The following is a 26,103-nucleotide window of genomic DNA, read 5'->3' as shown; positions in this document are numbered from 1 at the left end:
TGCTTCTTGTGAATAGCAAACTCAAATTTTGTGAGTGTTTTTTATAGATCAAGGCAGCTCTAACCATCATCTCCAATTTTGTCTCATTGATTGGACTCCAGGTTAGCTGACTCCTGACTCCAATTAGCTTTTGGAGAAGTCATTAGCCTCGGGGTTCACATACTTTTTCCATCCTATACTGTGAATGTTTAAATTATGTATTCAATATAGACAACCAAAATAAAAATGTGTGTCTTATTAGTTCAAGCACACTATGTTTGTCTGTTGTTGTAACTTAGATGAAGATCAGATCAAATTTGATGACCAATTTATGCAGAAATCCAGGTAATTCCAAAGGGTTCATGTACCTTTTCTTTCCACTGTGTAATTTAACCACTGATTTTATATAACATATTGCATGGACTGCATTGCTTAATCATATCTTTCCATAAATGTTCCTATGGTGAGATGCTCCCAGATCTACGATAAATAGAATACATTGTACAGTAATATTGGGGTGTGCTTTAAATGGAGAGGATTTCTGGTTAAATAAATCTGTTCTGTCACTAAGTACTGCTGGTAAGAGAGACACAACCACCATCTAGTTGTTCTGCTGCAGTGACTCACTTCTCAGCCTACTTATGGAATCCCACCGATCCCACTGGGGTCTAGGTCCACTCGGTCTCTGGGTACAGGACACTCGAAAAGGATGTGTCATAGTGTGAGTGTGTATTGTGTGACATAAACAGTGATTTTTTAAAATTAAGAACTCAGTCTGGTTCTCAACTTACTGTTGACAGTTAGAATAGTAGAAAACACAAGGTGCAATTTGATTGTGCATCAGCAGTTTTTCTCTTGTTATATCCAGTCACTGACAGTCACTCAATTAGCCCATGTCAGCTAACATTTTTTAGATTGGTAAGTTAGTCTAGCCAGCTATCTAAACATATCTAATCATGGTTGAATTATCGACCGGCTTCGAAAGGCAAGTGCCCAGGGGCCCTGACCTCTAGGGGGGCCCCATTGATTTTGTTAGTCACTCTCACTCAGATATCATATTAACATGGCAAAAGTCATGCAAAATGTGTAGAATTGCAGGAAATTAGCTTAAAAACTGCAAAAGATGTATCTCGACTCTATGACAAGTAATGCAGAATTGCAGGAAATTGCCTGTAAAACTGCAAATGTTTCTCTCCGCCGCATGGAAAAATGTGTAGATTTACATCAAACTTGCTTTATAACTGCCACATTTTCTCTTCACAGTAAAGATGGGGACTAATTAAATATTTTTTCCTCGAGGTGGGGGGCCTCCAAACCAAATCTCACTTCAACCCCCAAGAAGCTAGGGCCGGCCCTGTATGTAGGTTCATTTAGGTTAATTTAGAAACCTCAAAGTAAGCCCTTTTTTCTATTGTTTTCATTGTAGGCTACCATGGATTGTAGGCTACCATGGATTGTAGCACTACTGTTAAATAAAAGTAACTAACAATAGACCACTAAAGCACAATGTAATCTGAGTTATATCACTTATTGTAGTTTGATCAAAACTTTAGTGACAATTTACACTTTTTTTCAATTTGTAATTTATAAAATAATGTGTATGTCTAAAGATAATGATTCAATAATTCCACTCTGAAGCCATATAATTGTATTAAATGTATTAGAATCATAAATTTCTAATCTGATGTGTGTAGTTTTAGTCAGAATTAGAACAAGGACCTTTTGTTTCTTTTTAGTATGTAAGCAGAGTGCAAGTGTGAAACAAATGATAAGAGGAGCTATCGACAGACATGCTGGAATACTGTGTTCCTTACAGGACATTCTGTCTCCACCTGTGGAGGGGAGATACTGTTAGGCAGAAAATGATGAAACATGTTGCAGAATAAACAAGGTATCTGTGTAGTGGAAAAACACAGACTGTCTAAGCAAGGCGTAGTTTAAGATTTGAACTTGTATGTATGTGCGTAGGATATCTGCTGTTTGTGTGAAGGTATGTGCGTAAGGAGCCGGTATAAAATGGATGTTTTTCTACAATGGACTAGAACGTTCTTGTGAATAAACACCCTGATTTTTGTAGGCTGGGACTCTTGTCTGCTTCATTCAACCAGCATCTTACAAACTCTGGGTTGCAGACTGAGTAGATTATGTCAACAAAAACATTCAAACATAATCAATGAAAAATCTTCCAAGGAAAAACACACATCTTCTTCTCCAGATGAAACAAGAACACAATAGGATAATCTTTAAACTACAACAAACATAAATCACGGTTTTGTCACCCTCTTAGTGGTTCTTTCAGCACAGCTTCTCTCTCTCGGTGGCCATCTTCCAGAGATAGTTTCCCCCTTCTCTTCTGGTTCCATTCTCTCTTTTATAGGGGAAGGAGAGTATCTCATTAGTACCGTCAGCTGTGCTTAATTGACTCTGGTTACCTTGTCTCCCAGGCTCTGTTGGGCAACTATCCATGAGCCCAGCCTGCCCTCTAGTGGTCCGTCCACAATTAATTGAAGTTTATGAACATTGATAACAAAATTCACATAACAGTAATTTCACCACTGACTGATGTTTTGGACCATCTCCATTTATAGCTAGTAGATTGTAACAGGCTCATTCGATGCTCCATTAGCCGTTACAGGCAGTGGCGACCCGTCATTTTGAGCCCCACACTTTTATGGGGGGGGGGGGGGGGGATTTCCTGTTTTGCATGTTATTTTGGCATTAATACGTGTCACATATCAGTTTGCAAACAATGTAAAAAAAATATATGAATCATTGAGTTAATAAAGCCGCATACAAACATGGTCTCTTTTTTGCTTTCTTAAGTAAGGCAGCTCCAAAATGCAGGTGTTTCAGCCCAGCTCAGTGCTTTCTGTAGTGGTGGGACAAGCCAGCAGATTGTGTTATTGTGGGAAGGTGTTTTATGTTTTTATGTTTTGTAATGTTTCAAAGGTCTATTGTTATACCGGCATCTACGTATGCTCATGTCTAGCTGGTTAATGTATGTAATGTAAGGTTGGGGTAAATTAACTGAATGTCAGACCATTCTGACGTGCAGCTAGCTATGTCATATTTTACACTCAAATTAAGTCTCTGAAAAGTGTGTGTGTGTGTGAGTGTGTAAATCAAGTCAAAAAAATTGTCACATACACATGGTTATGTAACGGCTGTCGTAGGTGGAAGAAGGTGAGGACCAAAGCGCAGCGTGGTAAGCGTTCATGATTATTTAATAGAACAGAACACTGAATGACAAAAACAACAAGAGAACAAAATAAAACCGAAAGAGTTCTGTCTGGTGCAGCCACAAAACAGAGAGCAACTACCCACACCCATAGTGGGAAAACAGGCTGCCTAAGTATGGTTCTCAATCAGAGACAACGATTGCCAGCTGCCTCTGATTGGGAACCATACCAGGCCAAACACAGAAATATAAAACATAGAATGCCCACCCCAACTCACGCCCTGACCAAACTAAAACAAAGGTCAGGACGTGACAGGTTAGCAGATGTTAATGCGAGTGTAGCGAAATGCTTGTGCTTCTAGTTCCGATAATGCAGTAATATCCAACGAGTAATCTAAAGTAACAATTTCACAACAACTACCTTATACACACAAGTGTAAAGAAATGAATAAGAATATGTACATTAAAAAAATAATGAATGAGTGATGGTATAGAACGGCATAGGCAAGATGCAGTAGATGGTAGAGTACAGAATATACATATGAGGTGAGTAATGTAGGGTATGTAAACATTATATGAAGTGGCATTGTTTAAAGTGGCTAGTGATACATGTATTACATCAATTTTCCCATTATTAAAGTGGCTGGAGTTGAGTCAGTATGTTGGCAGCAGCCACTCAATGTTAGTGATGGCTGTCTGATGGCCTTGAGATAGAAGCTGTTTTTCAGTCTCTCGGTCCCTGCTTTGATGCACCTGTACTGACCTCGCCTTCTGGATGATCGTGGAGTGAACAGGCAGTGGCTCGGGTGGTTGTTGTCCTTGATGATATTTTTGGCCTTCCTGTGACATCGGGTGGTGTAGGTGTCCTGGAGGGCAGGTAGTTTGCCCCTGGTGATGCGTTGTGCAGACCTCACTACCCTCTGGAAAGCCTTACGGTTATGGGCGGAGCAGTTGCCGTACCAGGCGGTGATACAGCCTGACAGGATGCTCTCGATTGTGCATCTGTAGAAGTTTGAGGGTTTTTGGTGACAAGCCAAATTGTTTCAGCCTCCTGAGGTTGAAGAGGCACTGCTGCGCCTTCTTCACCACGCTGTCTGTGTGGGTGGACCATTTCAGTTTGTCTGTGATATGTACGCCGAGGAACTTAAATTTCTGCCCTCTCCACTACTGTCCCATCGATGTGGATAGGGGGGTGTTCCCTCTGCTGTATCCTGAAGTCCACGATCATCTCCTTTGTTTTGTTGACGTTGAGGATGAGGTTATTTTCCTGACACCACACTCCGAGGGCCCTCACCTCCTCCTTGTAGGCCGTCTCATCGACACTGTGGTGTCGTCTGCAAACTTGATGATTGAGTTGGAGGCGTGCATGGCCACGCAGTCATGGGTGAACAGGGAGTACAGGAGAGGGCTGAGAACGCACCCCTGTGGGGCCCCAGTGTTGAGGATCAGCGGGGTGGAGATGTTACTTACCCTCACCACCTGAGGGCGGCCCGTCAGGAAGTCCAGGACCCAGTTGCACAGGGCGGGGTCGAGACCCAACACACCAGCCAACTGGTCTGCGCATGCTCTGAGGACGCGGCTGGGGATGCCATCTGGGCCTGCAGCGGGGGTTGAGGTTGAAGAGGCACTGCTAGGCAGGGAGCAACAAAATTGAGTCGTGGTCAGCTTTTCCGAAAGGAGGGCAGGGGAGGGCCTTATATGCGTTGCGGAAGTTAGAATAACAATGATCTAGGGTTTTGCCAGGCCTGGTTGCGCAATCGATATTCTGATAGAATTTATGGAGCCTTGTTTTCAGATTAGCCTGGTTAAAAACCCCAGCTACAATAAATGCAGCCTCAGGATATGTGGTTTCCAGTTTACATAGAGTCCAATGAAGTTCTTTCAGGGCCTTCGATGTGTCTGCTTGGGGGGGGGGGGAATATACACGACTGTGATTATGATCGAAGAGAATTCTCTAGGTAGATAATGCGGTCTGCATTTGATTGTGAGGAATTCTAAGCCTGGTGAACAGAAGGACTTGAGTTCCTGTATGTTGTTATGATCACACCACGTCTCGTTAATCATAAGGCATACCCCCCCCGCCCTTCTTCTTACCAGAAATATGTTTGTTTCTGTCGGGGCGATGCGTGAAGAAACCAGCTGGCTGTACCGACTCCGATAGCGTGTCTCGAGTGAGCCATGTTTCCTTGAAACAAAGATTGTTACAGTCTCTGATGTTTCTCTGGAATGCAACCCTTGCTCTGATTTCGTCTACCTTGTTGTCAAGAGACTGGACATTGGCGAGTAGTATGTTGGGAGCGGTGCGCGATGTGCCCGTCTACGGAGCCTGACCAGAAGACCGCTCCGTCTGCCCCTCTACGGCATCGTTGTTTCTGGTCGCCGGCTGGGATCCAGTCCATTGTCCTGGCTGGTGGGCCAAACAGAGGATCCGCTTCGGGAAAGTCATATTCCTGGTTGGAATGTTGGTGAGTTGACGTTGCTCTTATATCCAATAGTACCTCCCGACTGTATGTAATAAAACCTAAGATTACCTGGGGTAACAATGTAAGAAATAACACATAAAAAACGAAATATTGCATAGTTTCCTAGGAACTCGAAGCGAGGCAGCCATCTCTGTCGGTGTCAAAAATTCACTGACAGAGTGTCACGCTCGCTATCCTCAAACTCCCTGTCATAAATCAACCAAGGCGCAGAGTGCATGTAGTTCCACATCTTTTAATGAAAGTGAAACCGAAATAACCAAAAAACAAACAGGTAAACAGCAAAGAGCGTGACGCAACCGAGGTGCACACAAACACACGGAAAAATAATTACCCACGAAACACAGGTGGGAAAAGGCTACCTAAGTATGGTTCTCAATCAGAGACAACATTGACAGCTGCCTCTGATTGGGAACCATACCAGGCCAAACACATAGAAATAGAAAACATAGAAAAAACAGAATGCCCACCCCAACTCATGCCCTGACCAAACCAAAATAGAGACATAAAAAAGGAACTATGGTCAGAATGTGACACAGAGATGTATGTAACAGGATAGCTGTTGTCTCACCTTTAGGACCTCTCTTTAGAAATGGTTGAATGGGATTGAACTGGTATGAGACTTAGTCTGGTTGGAAAGGGCAGGGAATGGTAAAAAATAAAAAAGAATAATTGAATAAGTATACAGTACGTCATCTGTTCCTATACTATAAAGACCAGGGCACTTAGACTTCAATGGCCTGGCCTTCAAGGGTAGACTGAGGCTTTGACTGTGTGTGTATTGAGGCGGCAGGTAGCCTAGTGGTTAGTGTTGGGCCAGTTACTGAAAGGTTGCTGGCTTGAATCCGCAAGCTGGCAAGATAAAAATCTGTCATTCTGCCTCTGAACAAGGCAGTTAACCCACTGTTCCCCGGTAGGCCATCATTGTAAATAAGAATTTGGTCTTTTAACTGACTTGCGTAGTTAAATAAAGGTAAAAAAAAAAAAAATAGTTTTCCTGATCAGGGCCATTTTAATACCTTTCTGACTGACTCTCTCCTGATGACAGCTCTGGTTTTCCTGATCAGGGCCATTTTAATACCTTTCTGACTGACTCTCTCCTGATGACAGCTCTGGTTTTCCTGATCAGGGCCATTTTAATACCTTTCTGACTGACTCTCTCCTGATGACAGCTCTGGTTTTCCTGATCAGGGCCATTTTAATACCTTTCTGACGGATTCTCCTTTAATAGGTTTTTGTTTTGTCCAATGGGATATTTTTGCTGTGGCTGTCTCTCTCATCACGGGGAAGATAGTGTACAATGCAAAGTTTGTAGAGTTCCTGACCCCTCAGGATGTCAGTGTGTTCTACAGCTTCACCACACCCTAGCGCCTGCCCTCCTGGAGTATGTGCACTGGAACAGGTACCTATGACCCTTCTACTCATGCAGACGTATCTCTTCCCTTCTACGCACTCAGCGATACAAGCTGTACAGTAAATCAATTCAAATGTATTTATAAAGCCCTTCTTACATCAGCTGATGTCACAAAGTGCTGTACAGAAACCCAGCCGAAAACACCAAACAGCAAGCAATGCAGGTGTAGAAGCACAGTGGCTAGGACAAACTCCCTAGAAAGGCCAAAACCTAGGAAGAAACCTAGAGAGGAACCAGGCTATGAGGGGTGGTCAGTCCTCTTCTGGCTGTGCCAGGTGGAGATTATAACAGAACATGGTCAAGATGTTCAAATGTTCATAGATGACCAGCAGGGTTAAATAATAATAATCAGTAGTTGTCGAGGGTGCAACAGGTCAGCACCTCAGGAGTAAATGTCAGTTGGTTTTTCATAGCCGATGATTCAGAGTATCTCTACCGCTCCTGCTGTCTCTAGAGAGTTGAAAACAGCAGGTCTGGGACAGATAGCTCGTCCGGTGAACAGGTCAGGGTTCCATAGCCGCAGGCAGAACAGTTGAAACTAGAGCAGCAGCACGGCCAGGTGGACAGCAAGGAGTCATCAGGCCAGGTAGTCCTGAGGCATGGACACATGCATATGCATGAGGAAGCACATCTACACTCATATCCTGTGGATATTGATGAGCAGCAGGTAGGCTGTTGGAAATAGACTCAACTGGATTCATCTGGCTGCTTGGATATATTTTCATCCTCTCTCTCGCTCTCTCATGGAATCGTCTCCTACAGAGTGCATGCAGGTGAAATCCTTCTTCTGCTGCGAGGTCGAGATGGGAGATAGAGCAGAAAACTATCGATCATAGTTCTAACAGTCTGACTCAGAGGAGTGAGAAGGGGGATTAGAGTGGTAGGGAGAGTTGACGGATGTGAAGGGGGATGAGGGAGTCCGTGTTGTTATTTGATCCCCACCTACTGGTCAGGGACTGAAGCGATCGGTAAGCTGTAAAGAAGCATTGGTGTGTTTATATATACAGTGCCTTTGGAAAGTGTTCAGACCCCTTGACTTTTTCCACATTTTGTTATGTTACAGCCTTCTTAAATGGATACACACAAGACCCCATAATGACAAGAGAAAACAGGTTTCTGCACTTTTCATAAAAATAAAAAACAGAAGTACCTTATTTACATAAGTATTCAGACCCTTTGCTATGAGACTGGAAATTGAGCTCACGTGCATCCTGTTTTCATTGATCATCCTTGAGATATTTCTACAACTTGATTGGAGTCCAAATGTGGTAGATTAAATGTAATGGACATGTCTTGGAAGGGCACACACCTGTCTATATAAGGTCTAACAGTTGACAGTGCATGTCAGAGCAAGGAGTAAGGTATTGTCCATAGACCTCCAAGACAGGATTGTGTTGAGGCACAGATCTGGGGAAGTGTACCAAAACATTTCTGAAGCATTGAAGGTTCCGAAGAACACAGTGGCCTTCATCATTCTTAAATGGAAGAAGTTTGGAACCACCAAACTGGCCAAACTTAGCAATCGGGGGAGAAGGGCCTTGGTCAGGGAGGTGACCAAGAACCCGACAGTCACTCTGACAGAGCTCTAGAGTTCCTCTGTGGAGACGGGATAACCTTCCAGAGGGACAACCATCTCTACAGCACTCCACCAATCAGGCCTTTATGGTAGTGGCTAGACGGAAGCCACGATAAGGCACATGACAGCCCGCTTGGAGTTTGCCAAAAGGCACCTAAAGACTCTCAGACCATGAGAAACAAGATTCTCTGGTCTGATGAAACCAAGATAGAACTCTTTAGCCTGAATGCCAATGTCACATCTGGAAGAAACCGGGCTCCATCCCTATGGTGAAGCATGGCGGTGATGTGGGGATGTTTTTCAGCGGCAGGGACTGGGAGACTAGTCAGGATCGAGGCAAAGATGAACGGAGCAAAGTACAGAGAGGTCCTTAATGAAAACCTCCTCCTCGAGCGCTCAAGATCTCAGACTGGGGCGATGGTTCACCTTCCAACAGGACAATGACCCTAAGCACACAGCCAAGATAATGCAGCAGTAGCTTTGGGACAAGTCTCTGAATGTCCTTGAGTGGCCCAGCCAGAGCCCGGACTTGAACCCGATTGAACATCTCTGGAGAGACCTGAAAATAGCTGTGCAGCAACGCTCCCCATCTAACCTGAAAGAGCTTGAGAGGATTTGCAGAGAAGAATAAGAGAAACTCCACAAATACAGGTGTGCCAAGCTTGTAGCGTCATACCCAAGAAGACTCGAGGCTGTAATCACTGCCAAAGGTGCTTCAACAAAGTACTGCGTAAAGGGTCTGAATACTTGTGTAAATGTGATATTTCAGTTTATTTTTTATTTTTTATAAATTAGCAAACATTTCTAAAAACATATTTTTCCCTTGTCATTATGCGGTATTGTGTGTAGATTAATGAGAATATATATATATATATATATATATATGTAATCCATTTCAGAATAAGGCTGTAACCTAAGAAAATGTGAAAAAAGTCAAGGGGTCTGAATACTTTCCGAAGGCACTGTATGTATGTGTGATTTATTGTTCTGGCTGAGGAACAGTCCTGCTGCCTGCTACTGGCTGAGAGGGTATACTCCGGCTATGATGGTAAGACACATACAGACCCTCTCTGTGATCTCTGTGTCTCTCTCAGCACTGTCGTATTGCAGTGAGTCTCATACACATACTAGAATACACATACATTCCATCCTAATGCCCATTCACACCCTAACACACACACACACACACACACTGTCACGCCCTGACCTTAGAGAGCCTTTTTATGTCTCTATTTGGTTTGGTCAGGGTGTGATTTGGGGTGGGCATTCTATGTTTTGTTTTCTATGATTTTGTGTTTCTATGTTTTGGCCGGGTATGGTTCTCAATCAGGGACAGCTGTCTATCGTTGTCTCTGATCGGGAACCATACTTAGGTAGCCCTTTTTCCCTCCTTCCGTTGTGGGTAGTGGCACTTAGCCCTGTAAGCTTCACGGTTGTTTTTCATTTCTTGTTTTGTTGGCGACATTTTAAATAAAAAGAGAAATGTACGCTCACCACGCTGCACTTCGGTCCACTTATTCCAACGACACCTGTGACAGAACTACCCACCACAAACGGACCAAGCAGCGTGGTCAGGACGAGAGGACATGACGGAAACCTGAGAGGCAGCCCCAAAATATTTTTTGGGGGGGTGCAGATGACGTGGGCGTCGGTGCTGAGGGGTGAGTCCGAGACCAAGGAGGAATTCTTGGACCGTTTGAGCGAGGAAAGGTTGGCAGTGGAGAGGGATGAAAGCGTTTGGAGGGGTTGGAGTCTGGAGCAAGACAGTCGCTTTGAGGAGCATGTGACCCTTCAGGCACCATGCTTTGCGGTTACACGTACTGTGTCACCGGTACGCATCCACAGCCCAGTGCGTCCTGTTCCAGCGCCCCACAGTTGCCGGGCTAGGGTGAGCATCCAGCCAGGATGGGTTGTGCCAGCTCTGCGCTCCAGACCTCCGGTGCATCTCCACGGCCCAGTATATCCTGTGCCAGCTCCACGCACCCGGTCTCCTGTACGTCTGCCCAGCCCGGTAAGCCCTGTGCCAGCTCTACACACCAGGCCTCCAGTGCGTCTCTCCAGCTCGGTGCGTCCTGTGCCAGCTCTACGCACCTGGCCTCCAGTGATGATCCATGGCAGGAAGCCTCCAGTGATGATCCAGGGCACGAAGCCTCCAGTGATGATCCAGGGCACGAAGCCTCCAGTGAGGAGTCATGGCACGAAGCCTCCAACGATGGCCTCCAGTCCGGAGCCTCCAGCGCCGGTCCACAGTCCGGAGCCCCCAGCGACGGTCCCCAGTCCGGAGCCCCCAGCGACGGTCCCCAGTCCGGGGTCTGCGAGGAGGGTCCCCGCACCAGAGGTGCCACCAAAGTGGGGTGAGCCAGTGGTGGAGCGGGGTCTGCGTCCCACACCTGAGCCGCCACCACGGATAGATGCCCATCCAGACCCTCCCCTATAGGTTCAGGTTTTGCGCCCGGAGTCCGCACCTTTGGTGGGGGGGGTACTGTCACGCCCTGACCTTAGAGCCTTTTTATGTCTCTATTTGGTTTGGTCAGGGTGCGATTTGGGGTGGGCATTCTATGTTTTGTTTTCTATGATTTTGTGTTTCTATGTTTTGGTTGGGTATGGTTCTCAATCATGGAGAGCTGTCTATCGTTGTCTCTGATTGGGAACCATACTTAGGTAGCCCTTTTTCCCTCCTTTCGTTGTGGGTAGTTAACCTCTTGCTCCTACTGAGACGCTTGCGTCCCATCCAGAGCTCTGGAAATGCAAATGCGCTACGCTAAATGCTAATAGTATTAGTTCAAACTCAAACGTTCATTAAAATACACATGCAGGGTATTAAATTAAAGCTACACTCGTTGTGAATCCAAGCAACAAGTCAGATTTTTAAAATGCTTTTCGGCGAAAGCATGAGAAGCTATTATCTGATAGCATGTAACACCACAAAAGACCCGCAGGGGACGTAAACAAAATAATTAGCATATTCGGCGCTACACAAACCGCACAATAAAATAGAAAACATTCATTACCTTTGACTATCTTCTTTGTTGGCACTCCTAGATGTCCCATAATCACTATTGGGTCTTTTTTTCGATTAAATCGGTCCATATATAGCCTAGATATCGTTATATGTAGACTGTGTGATAAACGGAAAAAAAAGCGTTTCATAACGTAACGTTATTTTTTAAAATTCAAAAAGTCGACGATAAACTTTCACAAAACACTTCGAAATACTTTTGTAATGCAACTTTAGGTATTAGTAAACGTTAAAATAAGCGATCAAATTAATCACAAGACGAAGTATATTCTATAGCTGTCCGTCTGGAAAAATGTCCGGGTAGAAACTCAACCAAAATATCCGGTCCGAGACCTGAAGAACTGCGCTGCCTTGCATCTGTTTGACCAAGAAACAAATAGTAGGCAAATGACAAGACTCTAGACACCATGTGGAAGCTGTAGGTACTGCAACCTCAGCCCCATTAATTGTGGTTCACCTTTATCAATTGGTTCAAGTCGCGCAGGGATATATTTTTCCATTTTCAGTGATCAGATTTTCCTTTGCTTTCCGATGAAACGCACGTTATGTTATAGCCACAGCCGTGATTTAACCAGTTTTAATAACGTCTGAGTGTTTTCTATCCACACATACTAATCATATGCATATACTATATTCCTGGCATGAGTAGCAGGGCGCTGAAATGTTGCGCGATTTTTAACAGAATGTTCAAAAAAGTAGGGGGTAGTAGTAACAGGTTAACTTTGTTAGTGGCACTTAGCCCTGTAAGCTTTTTGTTGGCGACATTTTAAATAAAAAGATAAATGTACGCACACCACGCTGCACTCTGGTCCACTTCTTCCAACGACACTCGTGACACACACTCTACACAGCCTTTCATTTTCACATCATTCCTGTTTTCCTCCCCAGCCCCCAGGATCCCTTATGACAAGCGCATCTTTACCACAACACACACACAGCTGTGTGTTCCAGGACATGAACGAGAAGTGAGGTCATAAACAATCATACACAACCCCTCATCTGTTTGAGTGCAAGGCTGATGTGCACTTCTAGTGTCCCTGTCTGTAATAATGTGTAGGGATGTTGTTTGTGTAATCGTAACCTCTGATGTGTCCCTCGGGGCTGTTCCATTATTGGGGTACCTCCCCCAGGACCTGTTTGGAACCCGTGTTCTGCTGCACCTGCACCCCAGTGACCGGCCAATCATGCTGGCCATCCACCGCAAGAGTGAGACTCTCTTTGATTCAGACCGATCTGATTGGTTGATTTAGTATTACTTTCAAAACAGACCCTATATAACTAAAGTAAGTTTAGACTCAATGTGTGAATGGGGGTGTTTTTGTTGGTATTTTCTATCCCTATTTATCCCCAATTTTGTGATCTCTAATTGGAAGTTACAGTCTTGTCCCATCGCTGCAACTCCCTTACAGATTCGGGAAAGGCAAAGGTTGAGAGCCATGCATCCTCCGAAACAAGACCGTGCCAAGCTGTACTGCTTCTTGACACACTACTCGCTTAACACCGGAAGCCAGCGGCACAAATGTGTCGGAGGAAACTCAGTACACCTGGCGACCGTGTCAGCGTGCATGTGCCCAGCCTGCAACAAATGTGGCTAGAGCACGATGGGACAAGGACATCCCAGCCTGCCAAACCCTTCCCTAACCCGGACAACGCTGGGCCAATTGCGTACAGCCTCATGTGTCTCCTGGTCGCGTCCGGCTGCGACACAGCCCTGGATCAAACCCACATCTGTAGTGACGCCTCTAGCGATGCAGTGCTTTAGACCGCTGTGCCACTCTGGAGTCCTACTCAGTACTTTGTTGAACGCCTTTAGCAGCCTTGGGTATAACAATACAAGCTTGGCACACCTGTATTTGGGGAGTTTCTCTCAGTGCCTTAGACTGCTGCGCCACTGGGGAGGCCAGTTCTCTTGGAATTTAAATAAGAGTTGAAAAGAAATCGACCCAACCCTTTTATGTAGCCAAAAACATACAGGGGTAGAAAGCATCGAATTACACACTCCTATACCCTGTCTGTCTCTCTAACAGTTCTGTAGTACGTGGAACAGCTTTTTGACCACTCAAACCGGTTCTGTGCGCGGAATAGCGAGTATGTCATCATAGATACCAGCTGGTCCAGCTTCATCAACCCCTGGAGCCTTTGACATCGGCAGGCACAAAGTCTGCAAATGAGTCACACACACACACAAATTATCGGTAGTGACACATGAAAACTATATCAGGCCAGTTAGACATCACTGGAGTGTCAGTTATGCACCCGTGTTTTGAAATGTAATTTGACATTGTGTCTATGATGTTTCAGGGGTCCGGTAAATGAAGACGTGTTTGCAGTACCTATCGTCACAGAGAGGAAGTTAATGGACTCTGACATCCAGGAGATAACTGAGTGGATCCACAGACTGCTGCTGTAGGTCAGCACACAGATACACACACACACACACACACTTTACAATTCACATTATTCATCTCACATGGCACTATCCTCTGTGTGTTTCTATAACAACACTTTTCCTCCTACAACCGATCCATAACATGGGCTCCATTGGTTACGGTAGCCATGGCAGCAATGGTTTCCACGAGCAGCTGCTGAGTATGGGGTGGCCTAGCGAGACCAACGGGAACGCCCTTGAGAACAGGAGTATGGTTGAGGAACCAGGTAAATCCAAGCTGGTGAGTTGATGCCACACTCTGCATTTCTTCCCTGGTTGTTTTCAGTATTCTAAATCAATGTCTCATAATTTTCTCTGCTTGCTCTGTTTCTCTTCCCCACTCACACCATCTCTATCTGTGTGTGTTACAGAAAACATTCCAGGAGATCTGTAAAGGGGTCCACATGTTGAAGAGTCAGAACCAGCAGGTCTACTCTCCCTCCAAACCTGAATACAGGAAAACCACAGACAGTAAGTGGTGTGTGTGTTGGAGAATATTGACGGTTTTGAGCTTGTAAATGCTTGTGTGTGTATATGCACATGTCTGTGAGAGTGTGTCTTTGCTAACAGATGTGTGTCTCCAGCTGGAGCTTAGCAGCTGAAGAGTCCTGTGACGTTTCTGAAGGACTCAGCAGTGCCTCCTCTGCTGGTCAAGGACATTACTGCTACCGCTGCTGCCAGTGTGGAGTAGGTCACCTATAGTGACCAGACTGTCTACTCCTACCAGCATATCAGCTGTCTGGACAGTGTCTGCAGGTCTCACAAGGTATATACAATATCTCCATCACACTGCTAAACGTTCCATAGAAACAATCACTCTAAAGCTTGATGTGTGAGCATAACTAATAGCAGTGTCTTCTTCACCCTCTTGTCCTTCAGATCCAGGCCTGTCTATGAAGGCCCCTAAGAAGCTTTCCTCTGGTGCCGCCCAAGTGTTGGGAGGGAGGGAGGGCCCCTGGCTCTGCCCAGCAAGGCTGAGAGCGTGGTGTCAATCCCCAGCCATTGTAGCTATACCAGCCCAGTCACGGACCAGGATGTCTTGCTCCCAGGCAGACTAAATAACTTTTTTTCCCGCTTTGAGGACAATACAGTGCCACTGACACGGCCCGCAACGAAAACATGCGGACTCTCCTTCACTGCAGCCGAGGTGAGTAAAACATTTAAACGTGTCAACCCTTGCAAGGCTGCAGGCCCAGACGTGTCAGACTGCCCTAACCCATCTGGACAAGAGGAATACCTATGTGAGAATGCTGTTCATCGACTACAGCTCGGCATTCAACACCATAGTGCCCTCCAAGCTCGTCATCAAGCTCGAGACCCTGGGTCTCGACCCCGCCCTGTGCAACTGGGTACTGGACTTCCTGACGGGCCGCCCCCAGGTGGTGAGGGTAGGCAACAACATCTCCACCCCGCTGATCCTCAACACTGGGGCCCCACAAGGGTGCGTTCTGAGCCCTCTCCTGCACTCCCTGTTCACCCACGACTGCGTGGCCACGCACGCCTCCAACTCAATCATCAAGTTTGCGGACGACACAACAGTGGTAGGCTTGATTACCAACAACGACGAGACAGCCTACAGGGAGGAGGTGAGGGCCCTCGGAGTGTGGTGTCAGGAAAATAACCTCACACTCAACGTCAACAAAACTAAGGAGATGATTGTGGACTTCAGGAAACAGCAGAGGGAACACCCCCCCATCCACATCGATGGAACAGTAGTGGAGAGGGTAGTAAGTTTTAAGTTCCTCGGCATACACATCACAGACAAACTGAATTGGTCCACTCACACAGACAGCATCGTGAAGAAGGCGCAGCAGCGCCTCTTCAACCTCAGAAATTCGGCTTGTCACCAAAAGCACTCACAAACTTCTACAGATGCACAATCGAGAGCATCCTGGCGAGCTGTATCACCGCCTGGTACGGCAACTGCTCCGCCCACAACCGTAAGGCTCTCCAGAGGGTAGTGAGGTCTGCACAACGCATCACCGGGGGCAAACTACCTGCCCTCCAGGACACCTACACCACCCAATGTTACAGGAAGGCCATAAAGATCATCAAGGACAACCCGAGCCACTGCCTGTTCACCCCGCTATCATCCAGAAGGCGAGGTCAGTACAGGTGCATCAAAGCTGGGACCGAGAGACTGAAAAACAGCTTCTATCTCAAGGCCATCAGACTGTTAAACAGCCACCACTAACATTGAGTGGCTGCTGCCAACACACTGACACTGACTCAACTCCAGCCACTTTAATAATGGGAATTGATGGGAAATTATGTAAAATATATCACTAGCCACTTTAAACAATGCTACCTAATATAATGTTTACATACCCTACATTATTCATCTCATATGCATACGTATATACTGTACTCTATATCATCTACTGCATCCTTATGTAATACATGTATCACTAGCCACTTTAACTATGCCACTTTGTTTACATACTCATCTCATATGTATATACTGTACTCGATACCATCTACTGTATCTTGCCTATGCTGCTCTGTACCATCACTCATTCATATATCTTTATGTACATATTCTTTATCCCCTTACACTGTGTATAAGACAGTAGTTTTGGAATTGTTAGTTAAATTACTTGTTGGTTATTACTGCATTGTCGGAACTAGACGCACAAGCATTTCGCTACACTCGCATTAACATCTGCTAACCATGTGTATGTGACAAATAAAATGTGATTGGATTTTGATTTGATTTTATAGCAGCACCATCGTCCATGTAGGAGACAAGAAACGCCAGACAGAATCTAGTGAGCATACACACACACACTGTATTAGGTTTCATTCTAATTGGCTGTTTCCTGTGATTGACCTCTCCAGAGATTGCTGAGAGTCCCGCCCCTCCACCGCTGCTAGTCAGTGTGGTATCCCCGCCCACCCAGGAGAAGGAGGCCTTTAAAAGGCTGAGGCTGACCAAGCAGGTGTTGTCAGTGCACACACCAGGAGGAGGAAGCCTTTCTGACCCGCTGTAAGGAACTCCGCAACTCCAGAAACTTCCAGAAAGACTGCTCCACGTACCTGCACAGACCGAGAGGTCTGACCAACACCCAGGGTAAGCAAAATGCATAGTTACATACACACAGCATTGTGGAAATTTGGCTTTGGGAACATCTGAGATAGACGATAAGATCCATCTCATAGATATTCTTGACTGACTGTGTTGTGTGTCTTCTCTCCTCGGAAGCCGAAGGAAGTGGGGACGTTGCTAAACAGAGCACGGGCAGGCACCTCCCCCGCTGCAGCCAAGATGGGCAGTCGAAATAAGAAATCCAAGAAGCCCCGTGTGAAGTGTCCTGACTCCACTGTAAACCCCACCATCCCCTGCAGGGCCTGAAACGGACGCCCTGGTCCCCATTTCAAGTCTCCCAGTTCCAGGCCTTCTCTGTGCCCTACCCTGCCATGGTGCCAGGCTACCCCTGTCAGGCTACCCTGCTGCCCCTACCACCCCTGCCCAGATCACTCGCCCTGACCCCACTGTCTCCATTGGCTTTGGGGAGGGCCAGAGCAGCCAGGCTCCACCCACTGCTACGCCATAACCTGCCCCTATCGTCACCCCCCTTGTGCCCAACTGCCTATTCCCTCAGATGGGACAAATGGGACAAATGGGACAAATGGGACAGATAGGACAGATTGGTCAAATAGCCGCAGCACCTTCCTTCTTTCCTGACCAACCCCCCATGCCAGCCCTCCTTCCCACTGCAGGCTCAGTTTGTCCCCCAAGATTCCTACCCCACCAAAAGCCCCGGCCATGGATACCAGAGATGGGGCAGTGTCCCGCTGCTCCATCCCTTCCTCCACTGGCCGGGAGCCGGCTACGTCTCCCCCACTGTTTGAGTGTCGCTGCAGCTCTCCCCTGCAGCTCAACCTGCTGCAGCTAGAGGACAGCATGGCACCCCATAGTGGGGCTCCAGGGAGCAGTATAGCAGCAGAGAAGAGTCTGGTAGCTCAGCCTGAGGAGGACCCTACAGCAGGCGAGACACCTGTTATAGAAGAGGAGAGGATGTGTTATAAATTTAAGCAATAAGGCCCGGGGGGGGGGGGGTGTATATGGCCAATATACCACGGCTAAGGGCAGCCACATGGCGTGCCTGGAAACAGCCAATAGCCATGGTATATTGGCCGTTTATATTGCCTGCTCTGGTTCTGGGTTCAACGGCAGGGGAACGAACGTCCAGCAGTCACTCTGGCAGCATGAACGGTCAGTACAAACACAGCAGTCATCCATACCTCACCTTGCCCAACCAAACTGCAACACTGTGTCTTATCATCATAATGACCTATCACATGCCCTCACGGTGAGTCATTGACAGGACCACCAACCAATAGCAGAATGGGGTCATTGTGAGGATGTTTTTCTTAGAAATGGTTCTTGATTGGTATTTTAATACTGTTCTTATTTGATCTTGCTGGAAGATGTTATCAAAGGCTGAAATTAAATTAATGTTTACTTGCTCTTTGCTTATAATTACCTCCTTTTTTGTTAGTAGCTTGTGACAAAACAATGTTTCACTATGTTGGTCATTAGACCTCAGTTCTACTAACAGAATAACTCCAAATTATACAGACAATTATTTCTACTGACCTAGACTAGTGCATGTTATCTTTGGAGTTTCCTGAAAATCCATGAGCCGACAATATTCTGTCGATGTGCCCTTGAGCAAGGCACTTAACCCTAATTGCTCCTGTAGGTCGCTCTGGATAAGAGTGTCTGCTAAAAAAAAATTACAAATACAAAAAATGATGTAATTGGCTATTAGCTCATTCAAAAACCCATGTTGGTAACACTATGAAGAATAGCTAAGTAGATGAGAAGCACAGTTGTTAATCATTTCTAACAGAGCTTTCTCTCTGTGTGAACAGGGACATCCAGAATGTGTTGAGGGAGGACCAGCAGAGACTGAGACTGATGCAGAAGAGCCAGCCACATTTCTCCTCTGTCCAGCGGAGGGAGCTAGTGAAGGAACAGCCCTGGGTGAGGATGGGGGTTCTGCCCAAGGCCATCAACGTCAAGGTATGTCAAACATCTGGCTTCACACACACCTCTCACACACAAACAAATTTACCTCCCACTCAAACACACATGCACACGTACACACACACACAGATGTGCCTATGTCGTCATGTGGGTCAATACTGTACTAACCTACACGCATCCTTGAATTTTATCAGGATGTTTGTACTGTGAAGACTCGGCCTCAGCCTTTATCGAGGAGGACTTTCCTGATATGGAGGAAGAGGAGGGGGACTCAGGAAAAAATGGTCTGCGTGTCAGAAAAGGCCAGGGACGATTTGTCGTCCCAGTCCGCCCCTGGCAGTCAGACTTGAACAAAACAGGGAAATTCAGACACATACAGTGCATTCAGGAAGTATTCAGACCCCTTTACTTTTTCCACATTTTGTTACGTTATAGCCTTATTCTAAAATAGATTGAATTGTTTTTTTAATGCCTGGCAAAATCAGTCTGCCTGGCAACCGGCCGTGAGCGGGAGTCCCATAGGGCGGCGCACAATTGGCCCAGCGTTGTCCTGGTTAGGGTTTGGCCAGGGTAGGCCGTCATTGTAAATAAGAATTTGTTCTAAACTGACTTGCGTGGTTAAATAAATAAACAAATTAAAACTACCATACCCCTTTAAAAGGTACTTAAATATTTTGTCTTTCCCATTCATCCTCTGAATGGCACACACACTCAAGGCTTAAAAATCATTCTTTAACCTGTCTCCTCCCCTTTATCTACACTGATTGAAGTGGATTTAACAGGTGACATCAATAAGGGATCATAGCGTTCACCTTGATTCACCTGGTCAGTCTATGTCATGGAAGGAGCAGGTGTTCTAAATGTTTTGTACACAGTGTATATTTGTCTCACTGCTACTTTGAGAAGCTGATATTTTAGCACAGTTCATTACTATTTTGTAGGCGCTTTCCCCCTAGTGTTAATTCATCTGGACAGGTAAGGGTTTGTTTTGTTGTGATGGTGGTCCATGGGGTTTTCACTCTATATTTTACTTGAATGTGGGCTATAATAACATTTTAAGGCTGGAAGCTGATGAAGAAGGCCAAAACTCAGATGGTAAGATTGTGTGACTATTGTTCAAAAGCAGCAGGCAATTTCGAATATCGACAGATCGGCTCCTCTGACTCAAATCAGTGTAGTCAATGGGAGGATGATCTGTTTATGAGTGTTGTGCGTGTGAAAACATCAAACAGATCAGGGAAAGTCAGAGCGGATGAAGGGCTAGGCTGAGGCGTTCTGTTGTTAGATCAGTGATTGTTCTTCAGTCAGACAGTTGATAGGAGAGACGCATCCAAGGATGGAATGGGAGTCCCAGGGGATCCGTATCAAAGCCATATGCTCTCATTCACGTTTGAAATCCCCATGTCAACTGACACCGGCCACTAACCTTCAACCCCGGAATTCAAATTCACCGTCACGAATCCTCAGCTGATGCCCTTGTCATACACGGATCGCTAAAACTAATTGTGTAATGTCGTCGACATGTCATATGTGATTTGAGATGAATGGTGATGGTGCGCCATTAGGATAATGATGGGAAACAGGCCCGGGTTCCCTGTTTTGATGCAACAGATTGCTGCAACAGATTGCTTTATGCACATTTGGGACTATGGGTTTACCAAGCAACAACGGGCTTTGGGAAACTAATGGGGAAAATGGCTCATGATACATTACAAATGTCTATGAATTGGTCTTATAATAAACTATCTATATAATAGTTTTGTTATAGCCTAAGTTCTTTGTTTTGTCATTCTTTCGGCCCACATTTCTTTAAAAATTTCATTTGACAGGTGCAAAGGTGAACCAAAAATATAGGCTACTGTGTCTGTGTCAGTATCTTTCAACTCCCCGACTTTGTCGCCATTCTGTCAAATGGTAGCCTGCCGATCCAAAGCTTTGATCAGTGTATCCTCTGCTTCCATGCCCGCTGTTCACACCTCGTCAAATTCGTGGCACAGGTGTGAACAGCCCCCTGCGGCTGCTCAACGCTAATCCGACTTGTCAGCCATTCCTTCATCAAAAGCTGACAACAGTCTGTAAATCTATTAATGTCGATTTGACAAGAAATTAACACCGTAATGAATGTATTTTTCAGTAAACGTTTTTATTTTATGTAAGAAATGCCAAAAGTGCCCGTTGTTGCAAAATCACCCAGCCACCCATCAATGGTTTTCCTGTTATCATCTTTATTGGTGGCACTCATTAGTGCCCAGTCAGTTTATTGTACTTGTGAATTAAACTTGTCGGTCTAAGCAAATCGATGAGCAAAAGATGTTGATCTTGTGTTCATATTCCACGGTGAGCTATGTATGATAGCCTAGTCTATCTAGCCCATAGGCAGGCCTGACATGTTCCTATCCGTAGTCGATACGCAGGTAACCCGATTGCGGTTTCATGGTTAACGGGCCAAGTAGGCTAATGGCTTTGGAAAGCTGCTCGCAATTATTATGGTTTCGCGTTACTATAGGATGCATTGGAAATGGAAGCGCGCAGCACTTTGTAGGCTACTTTGGGCACACGTTATTTCAAGTCAAGATTTAGGTATATGGTGATTAGAATCGTACAGCAAAGTGCCTTTTAAAATTATGTCAAGTAACTGTAGTGGTGGTGCCGATTAAAACAAGCGACCGTGGACAGGATCTAACGTTGCTCTGTAGAATCTGTAGAATATGGCAACCATTGTACCTGACGTGTTACCAGTGACACTTGGTGTGGCAGGGACATCAGAGGTGCGACTTTAACCAGGTATTGGCGTTGCTTTCCACTGCACTAGCGGAACCTTTCATGTGCGCACAGGACGCGAAGCGCGCCTTTGTACTCTAGGAGAGGACGCCTGGGGGGGAGAGGACGCCTGTGGGGAAGAGATTTAGAAATTGAACGTGGCTGAACTGGACGCGATACAGACCTTATTTATTCGACTGAAATGAGATGATTATGGAATCGCTCGCTCATGTTTTATTACAGGCCTATCACAAATGTATCTTTCAATATTGACTTCTGCATTATTTATGGACTGTTTCCATGTGCTTTAAAAAATAATGAATTAATAACATGCCTCGAACACAGGATTTTGATTATGGGAGTGTGGCACTGGCCTCTTTTCATAGGCTTATCATTTTGTTTCACTGCGTTTTTAGCAATTGGATAATAACCTGACTAGTAAGAGGCCTGTACGTGTTGTTAGTGTATGTTTCAGGCTACAGTTCCTCTTAATTGCTTTAATGTTTGTCAATTGGGCGATTCAATTACCATGTGATATTAGGTACTCTACCAATTGTTTAAAATGTTGTGCAAACAGACGTCAAGTCATTTTAGCCTGAAATTCCTTTGAACTGGTTTACTCTGAGTGTCATGTATTGTCATGTTATGTCTTGTTCCTGTTCTTTGGACATTAAAAGACTCTGTTTCTGTTAAACCGCTTTTGGGTCCTCACTCACCTGCATAACACTGAGTCGTTCTGTAAGATGGTGTAAACAAAAACAAGCACAGTTTATACACGAAGATAGTCATTTTCATTAAATTATTTTATTAATCACATTGACATTTTTTGGGACAAAACATTCTACACATTGTTACAGAGTCAAGTGGCTGGGGGGAAATATAAGCGTTTCTCTTGAAGGTTAAATGGCGAAAAAACTATAGGCTACACGCCCAATGGCCTTTTTTCTTCACTGGAAAAAAAAGATTTATAGCCTATTTAAGTCATTGCCGAAGTATTTCGGTTTCTAAAAGAGCTTTTTATTATGCAAATCCTCTATACACAATGAGCTATTTACAAAAACAAATATGAGCAGTTCTCAATTGCGTATTAGCAGGAAGTGAATTTCCGGCGATATGCGCTTTCCAGGTAACAGACGATGTCACAGCCTGGGGCCAGGTAGACTCCAAACTATTCTATTAAATCCCAAAGGCAGACAGTTGACCAGTACGGGCCACTACCAGGGCCTCCACATTGATTTGGAGTAGGTGATGGTGGGCATGTTCTGGGCTTCTTGGTTCTCCAGTGCATCGGTAGCGCGCTGGTTGTGCTCGCTGTCTGTCTCGTACAGGTCAGAGCACAGGTCCTCACTGGAGGTGTTGGAGGCGGCGGGGGAGAGGGCCGAGGAAGAGCCGCTGGCTATACTTCTGCATCCGGGTGAGGCTAGGGCCACGCTCACTGCCTCGCCGGCTGGCCAAGTGCTGCCGTTGTTGCTGGAAGTGTCCGATATTATATCCATAACCATGTCCTGGAAGTGGTCCTCGTTCAATGGCATACACTCCAGCAGGTGGTTCAGTAGCTCGGCCGCCACCGTCGCGTCTATCCCGGGACAGTTGGACACAAACATATGGACCTCATGCATGCACTGGATGTAGCCTGCTGCAAACCTCTCGCTGGCCTCCCGGTTCATGATGTCAGTCTCTGAGGAAGAAATTAAATTAGACCTACTGAAATTCAATTGCACTCCCACAGTGGGCGTTATATGTTAAACCGCACCTGATATGGGCCTAAATGCACTTTGATGAGTGGAGGAAAGGGTCAATGGTCTGTACCATTGCTCACTGCTTACCTTGGGGACGATCCTTGAGAATGTGCTCCACTTTTTTCACCGTCATCTCCAGAACCTCTGCATTCTCCACCTTTGACTGAAGCCGAGGGGAGACGAAGTGAAAAATATTAGATTTAATTCGCTTCTATTGTATGACCGGTATTATTGCAGAGGCTACGCTCAAGCCAATAAGCGCAGCCGCGCCAGGTGAGTCTATAGCGGGGTAAGTGCGCCAAACTCACGTCGGTGTCAGCGAGCAAGGTCCGAAGCTCCTGCAAACTCTCATTGATACGAGCACGCCTCTTCTTCTCCACCAAAGGTTTTCTAGCCTGTAACAATGACACACAGGCCAGTTAGTACGTTGTAACAATGTAATAACTGCATTACTAGGGTAGGCTACTCTATAGAATGGGATCAGCGACACAACAACCACAGATGTCCGGTACCTTTCTATCCCCTTTATTAATCCCGTAGTAGTCATCCTCATCCATGCCAAATCCGTTCTTGATGTGCAGAGCCGAGGGGGCCATGTTGGTTTTGAGCCCGAGCCGTGCAGTTAGTCTGAGATCCCAGTTTTGTATTCCACTGCTATTTTCCCGATCCGTGAAAGAGAGCAGCTGGCAAACGGAACCGGTCAGAGAGAATTTATACACGACAGGCGAGACGCCCTATGATTATTGTACAATCTTCGCGAGACGTACTGCTGGCACTATAGAACTGTTGTAGGTATTTATAAGGACTAATTTGCATATGAATGTGTGGTTTGTCTGCACTAGCCAGGGGACAACAGAGCACACACCGCGAGAGCCAATCAGAGCCCTCTCCTTTGTCTTCCGCCAGCCCTTTCTGCGCGGTGAGAATCAGTAGTGGTCACAAGTAATCTTTTGGGTTGCGTATCCGGCGACAGTGTTTTTTGTTGTTATTGATCAACCGTAGGCTATTCACTTAGGCTACTGTTTAAGAAATAATGACAATTTTGGAGAAAAAAAGTAGCCTACAAGTGCATTGCATGGCAATAACAACGTATGTAACTTATAACATGTTTATTAGACAGCTATTGGCATCTTCCAGCTTGTCATCTGTTTGTGTCCTCCATAACTGCACATTATAGGCTACATTCTGTGAAAGGAAATAGGATGGGGTGCAGGCTGCTATCACAAATTATCTACCCATTCAGTGGGTCATCAAAGCTCCAATGTGTCCAGTGTATTTCACTAGGTAGGCCAATAGGACTATTTATGGCATAACACAGAGAGATATTATGCAGATGTGTCAAAAAAAAAAAAAGACATTTTAATATATTTTTCATTACAAATCCTGACAATCTGCTGATTATCTCAAGACTCGGTCATGTTTCTCAATTTATTTTCTTGCCCTACCCAGTACCATTTTTCGTATGTCCCTGTGCAAGGCTCAGAAGATTTCCCCAGTGCGGGTTCTCCGATGTAACGCGATGCCTTCAGTTGGCAGCTGCTGGCGGAGGCCCCTTGGCCTAAACTGAATCAGACTGGGAATTAAAGGCCCTTCCCCAAAGAAAGCGACAGGTGTTAGCCTGCCCCTCATTTGTTCTCTCACTTCTTTGGTGACTTCTGGTTTGGGTGCAACTGCACTCTCAGATACCCCATTCCCTTAAAACGCACAGAAGAAATAAGTACCAAAAAAAAAAAACTAAATAGACCCTAGTTTTAAATGTTCATCTTACACAGTTAACAAAATAACTCCGGCTTATTTTCAAGAACATTTCGGTTATTATGGTTGAGTTTACAGAGGCAGCCCAATTCTGATCTTTTGCATCATTATTGGTAAAAGAGCTGATCTGGTTGGCCAAAAGACGTACGAGTGTAAAAAGATCAGAATTGGGCTGCCAATGTAAAAACAGCCTATGTTATGTCTAGAAATGGACTTATATCCATTAGCCAAATTTCGTTGTGGGTGTGTGCACTATTCTTTTATGCACAATTGTCTATTTGTTTACGTCTGATAGAAGTGTTCAACCTTCTGGTCTCGTTGCATGTATTGTGTATGTATACAGCGCATTGTCATGCAAATGACCAATACACAATAGCGCATTTGTGTCTATCTAAACCAGCACCACAATGTGTCATGTCACTAAATTCTCCAGGTAAACAACATGATACCATTAGGAGTGAGTTTTATGCACAAGATTTTCGCTACAGCAATTAGGCATCAGTAAAATATCTACAACCTAAATGAAGGCCGTGTCCAGAGGCTTTGAAGTGTTTGGCACCTCGCCACCCCACGCTCCGCTCCAGATCTCCTCTTAATGGTCTGGACTGGGTAGAGAGCAGCTGTCTCGGTCCGCTTTTGTTCGAGAACCCGCAGAGGGACCGGGCGCCCCTCTCCATCTTCTCTTCCTTCTCTGCCACCACCCGGCGGCTTCATTAGCTCTGTGGCCAATTATTATGGGTTTATAGTCAGGAGGAGATAGGCCATTTACTACAGCAACGTTT

The 26,103-nt window shown here is 45.5% G+C and overlaps 1 protein-coding gene and 1 pseudogene across 1 annotated transcript; one reads left to right on the top strand and one right to left on the bottom strand.

Moving 5' to 3' along the window:
* LOC115137738 (period circadian protein homolog 2-like) overlaps nucleotides 1-17,628 on the top strand; it is a 31,436-nt pseudogene extending 13,808 nt beyond the window's left edge.
* Nucleotides 17,629-22,611: 4,983 nt separating this feature from the next.
* LOC115137583 (transcription cofactor HES-6-like) lies at nucleotides 22,612-24,412 on the bottom strand. Its single transcript, XM_029673900.2, has 4 exons — nucleotides 24,079-24,412; nucleotides 23,875-23,961; nucleotides 23,654-23,729; nucleotides 22,612-23,505 (listed from the first exon to the last, which is right to left on the bottom strand). Exons 1-4 carry the CDS (start codon nucleotides 24,160-24,162, stop codon nucleotides 23,042-23,044), a joined length of 711 nt encoding a protein of 236 aa, XP_029529760.1. The 5' UTR covers nucleotides 24,163-24,412; the 3' UTR covers nucleotides 22,612-23,041.
* Nucleotides 24,413-26,103: the final 1,691 nt, after the last annotated feature.

Source organism: Oncorhynchus nerka, linkage group LG11, assembly GCF_034236695.1.
Source record: "Oncorhynchus nerka isolate Pitt River linkage group LG11, Oner_Uvic_2.0, whole genome shotgun sequence".
Lineage (NCBI taxonomy): Eukaryota > Metazoa > Chordata > Actinopteri > Salmoniformes > Salmonidae > Oncorhynchus > Oncorhynchus nerka.
This window is presented reverse-complemented; position numbering and strand designations above follow the sequence as displayed.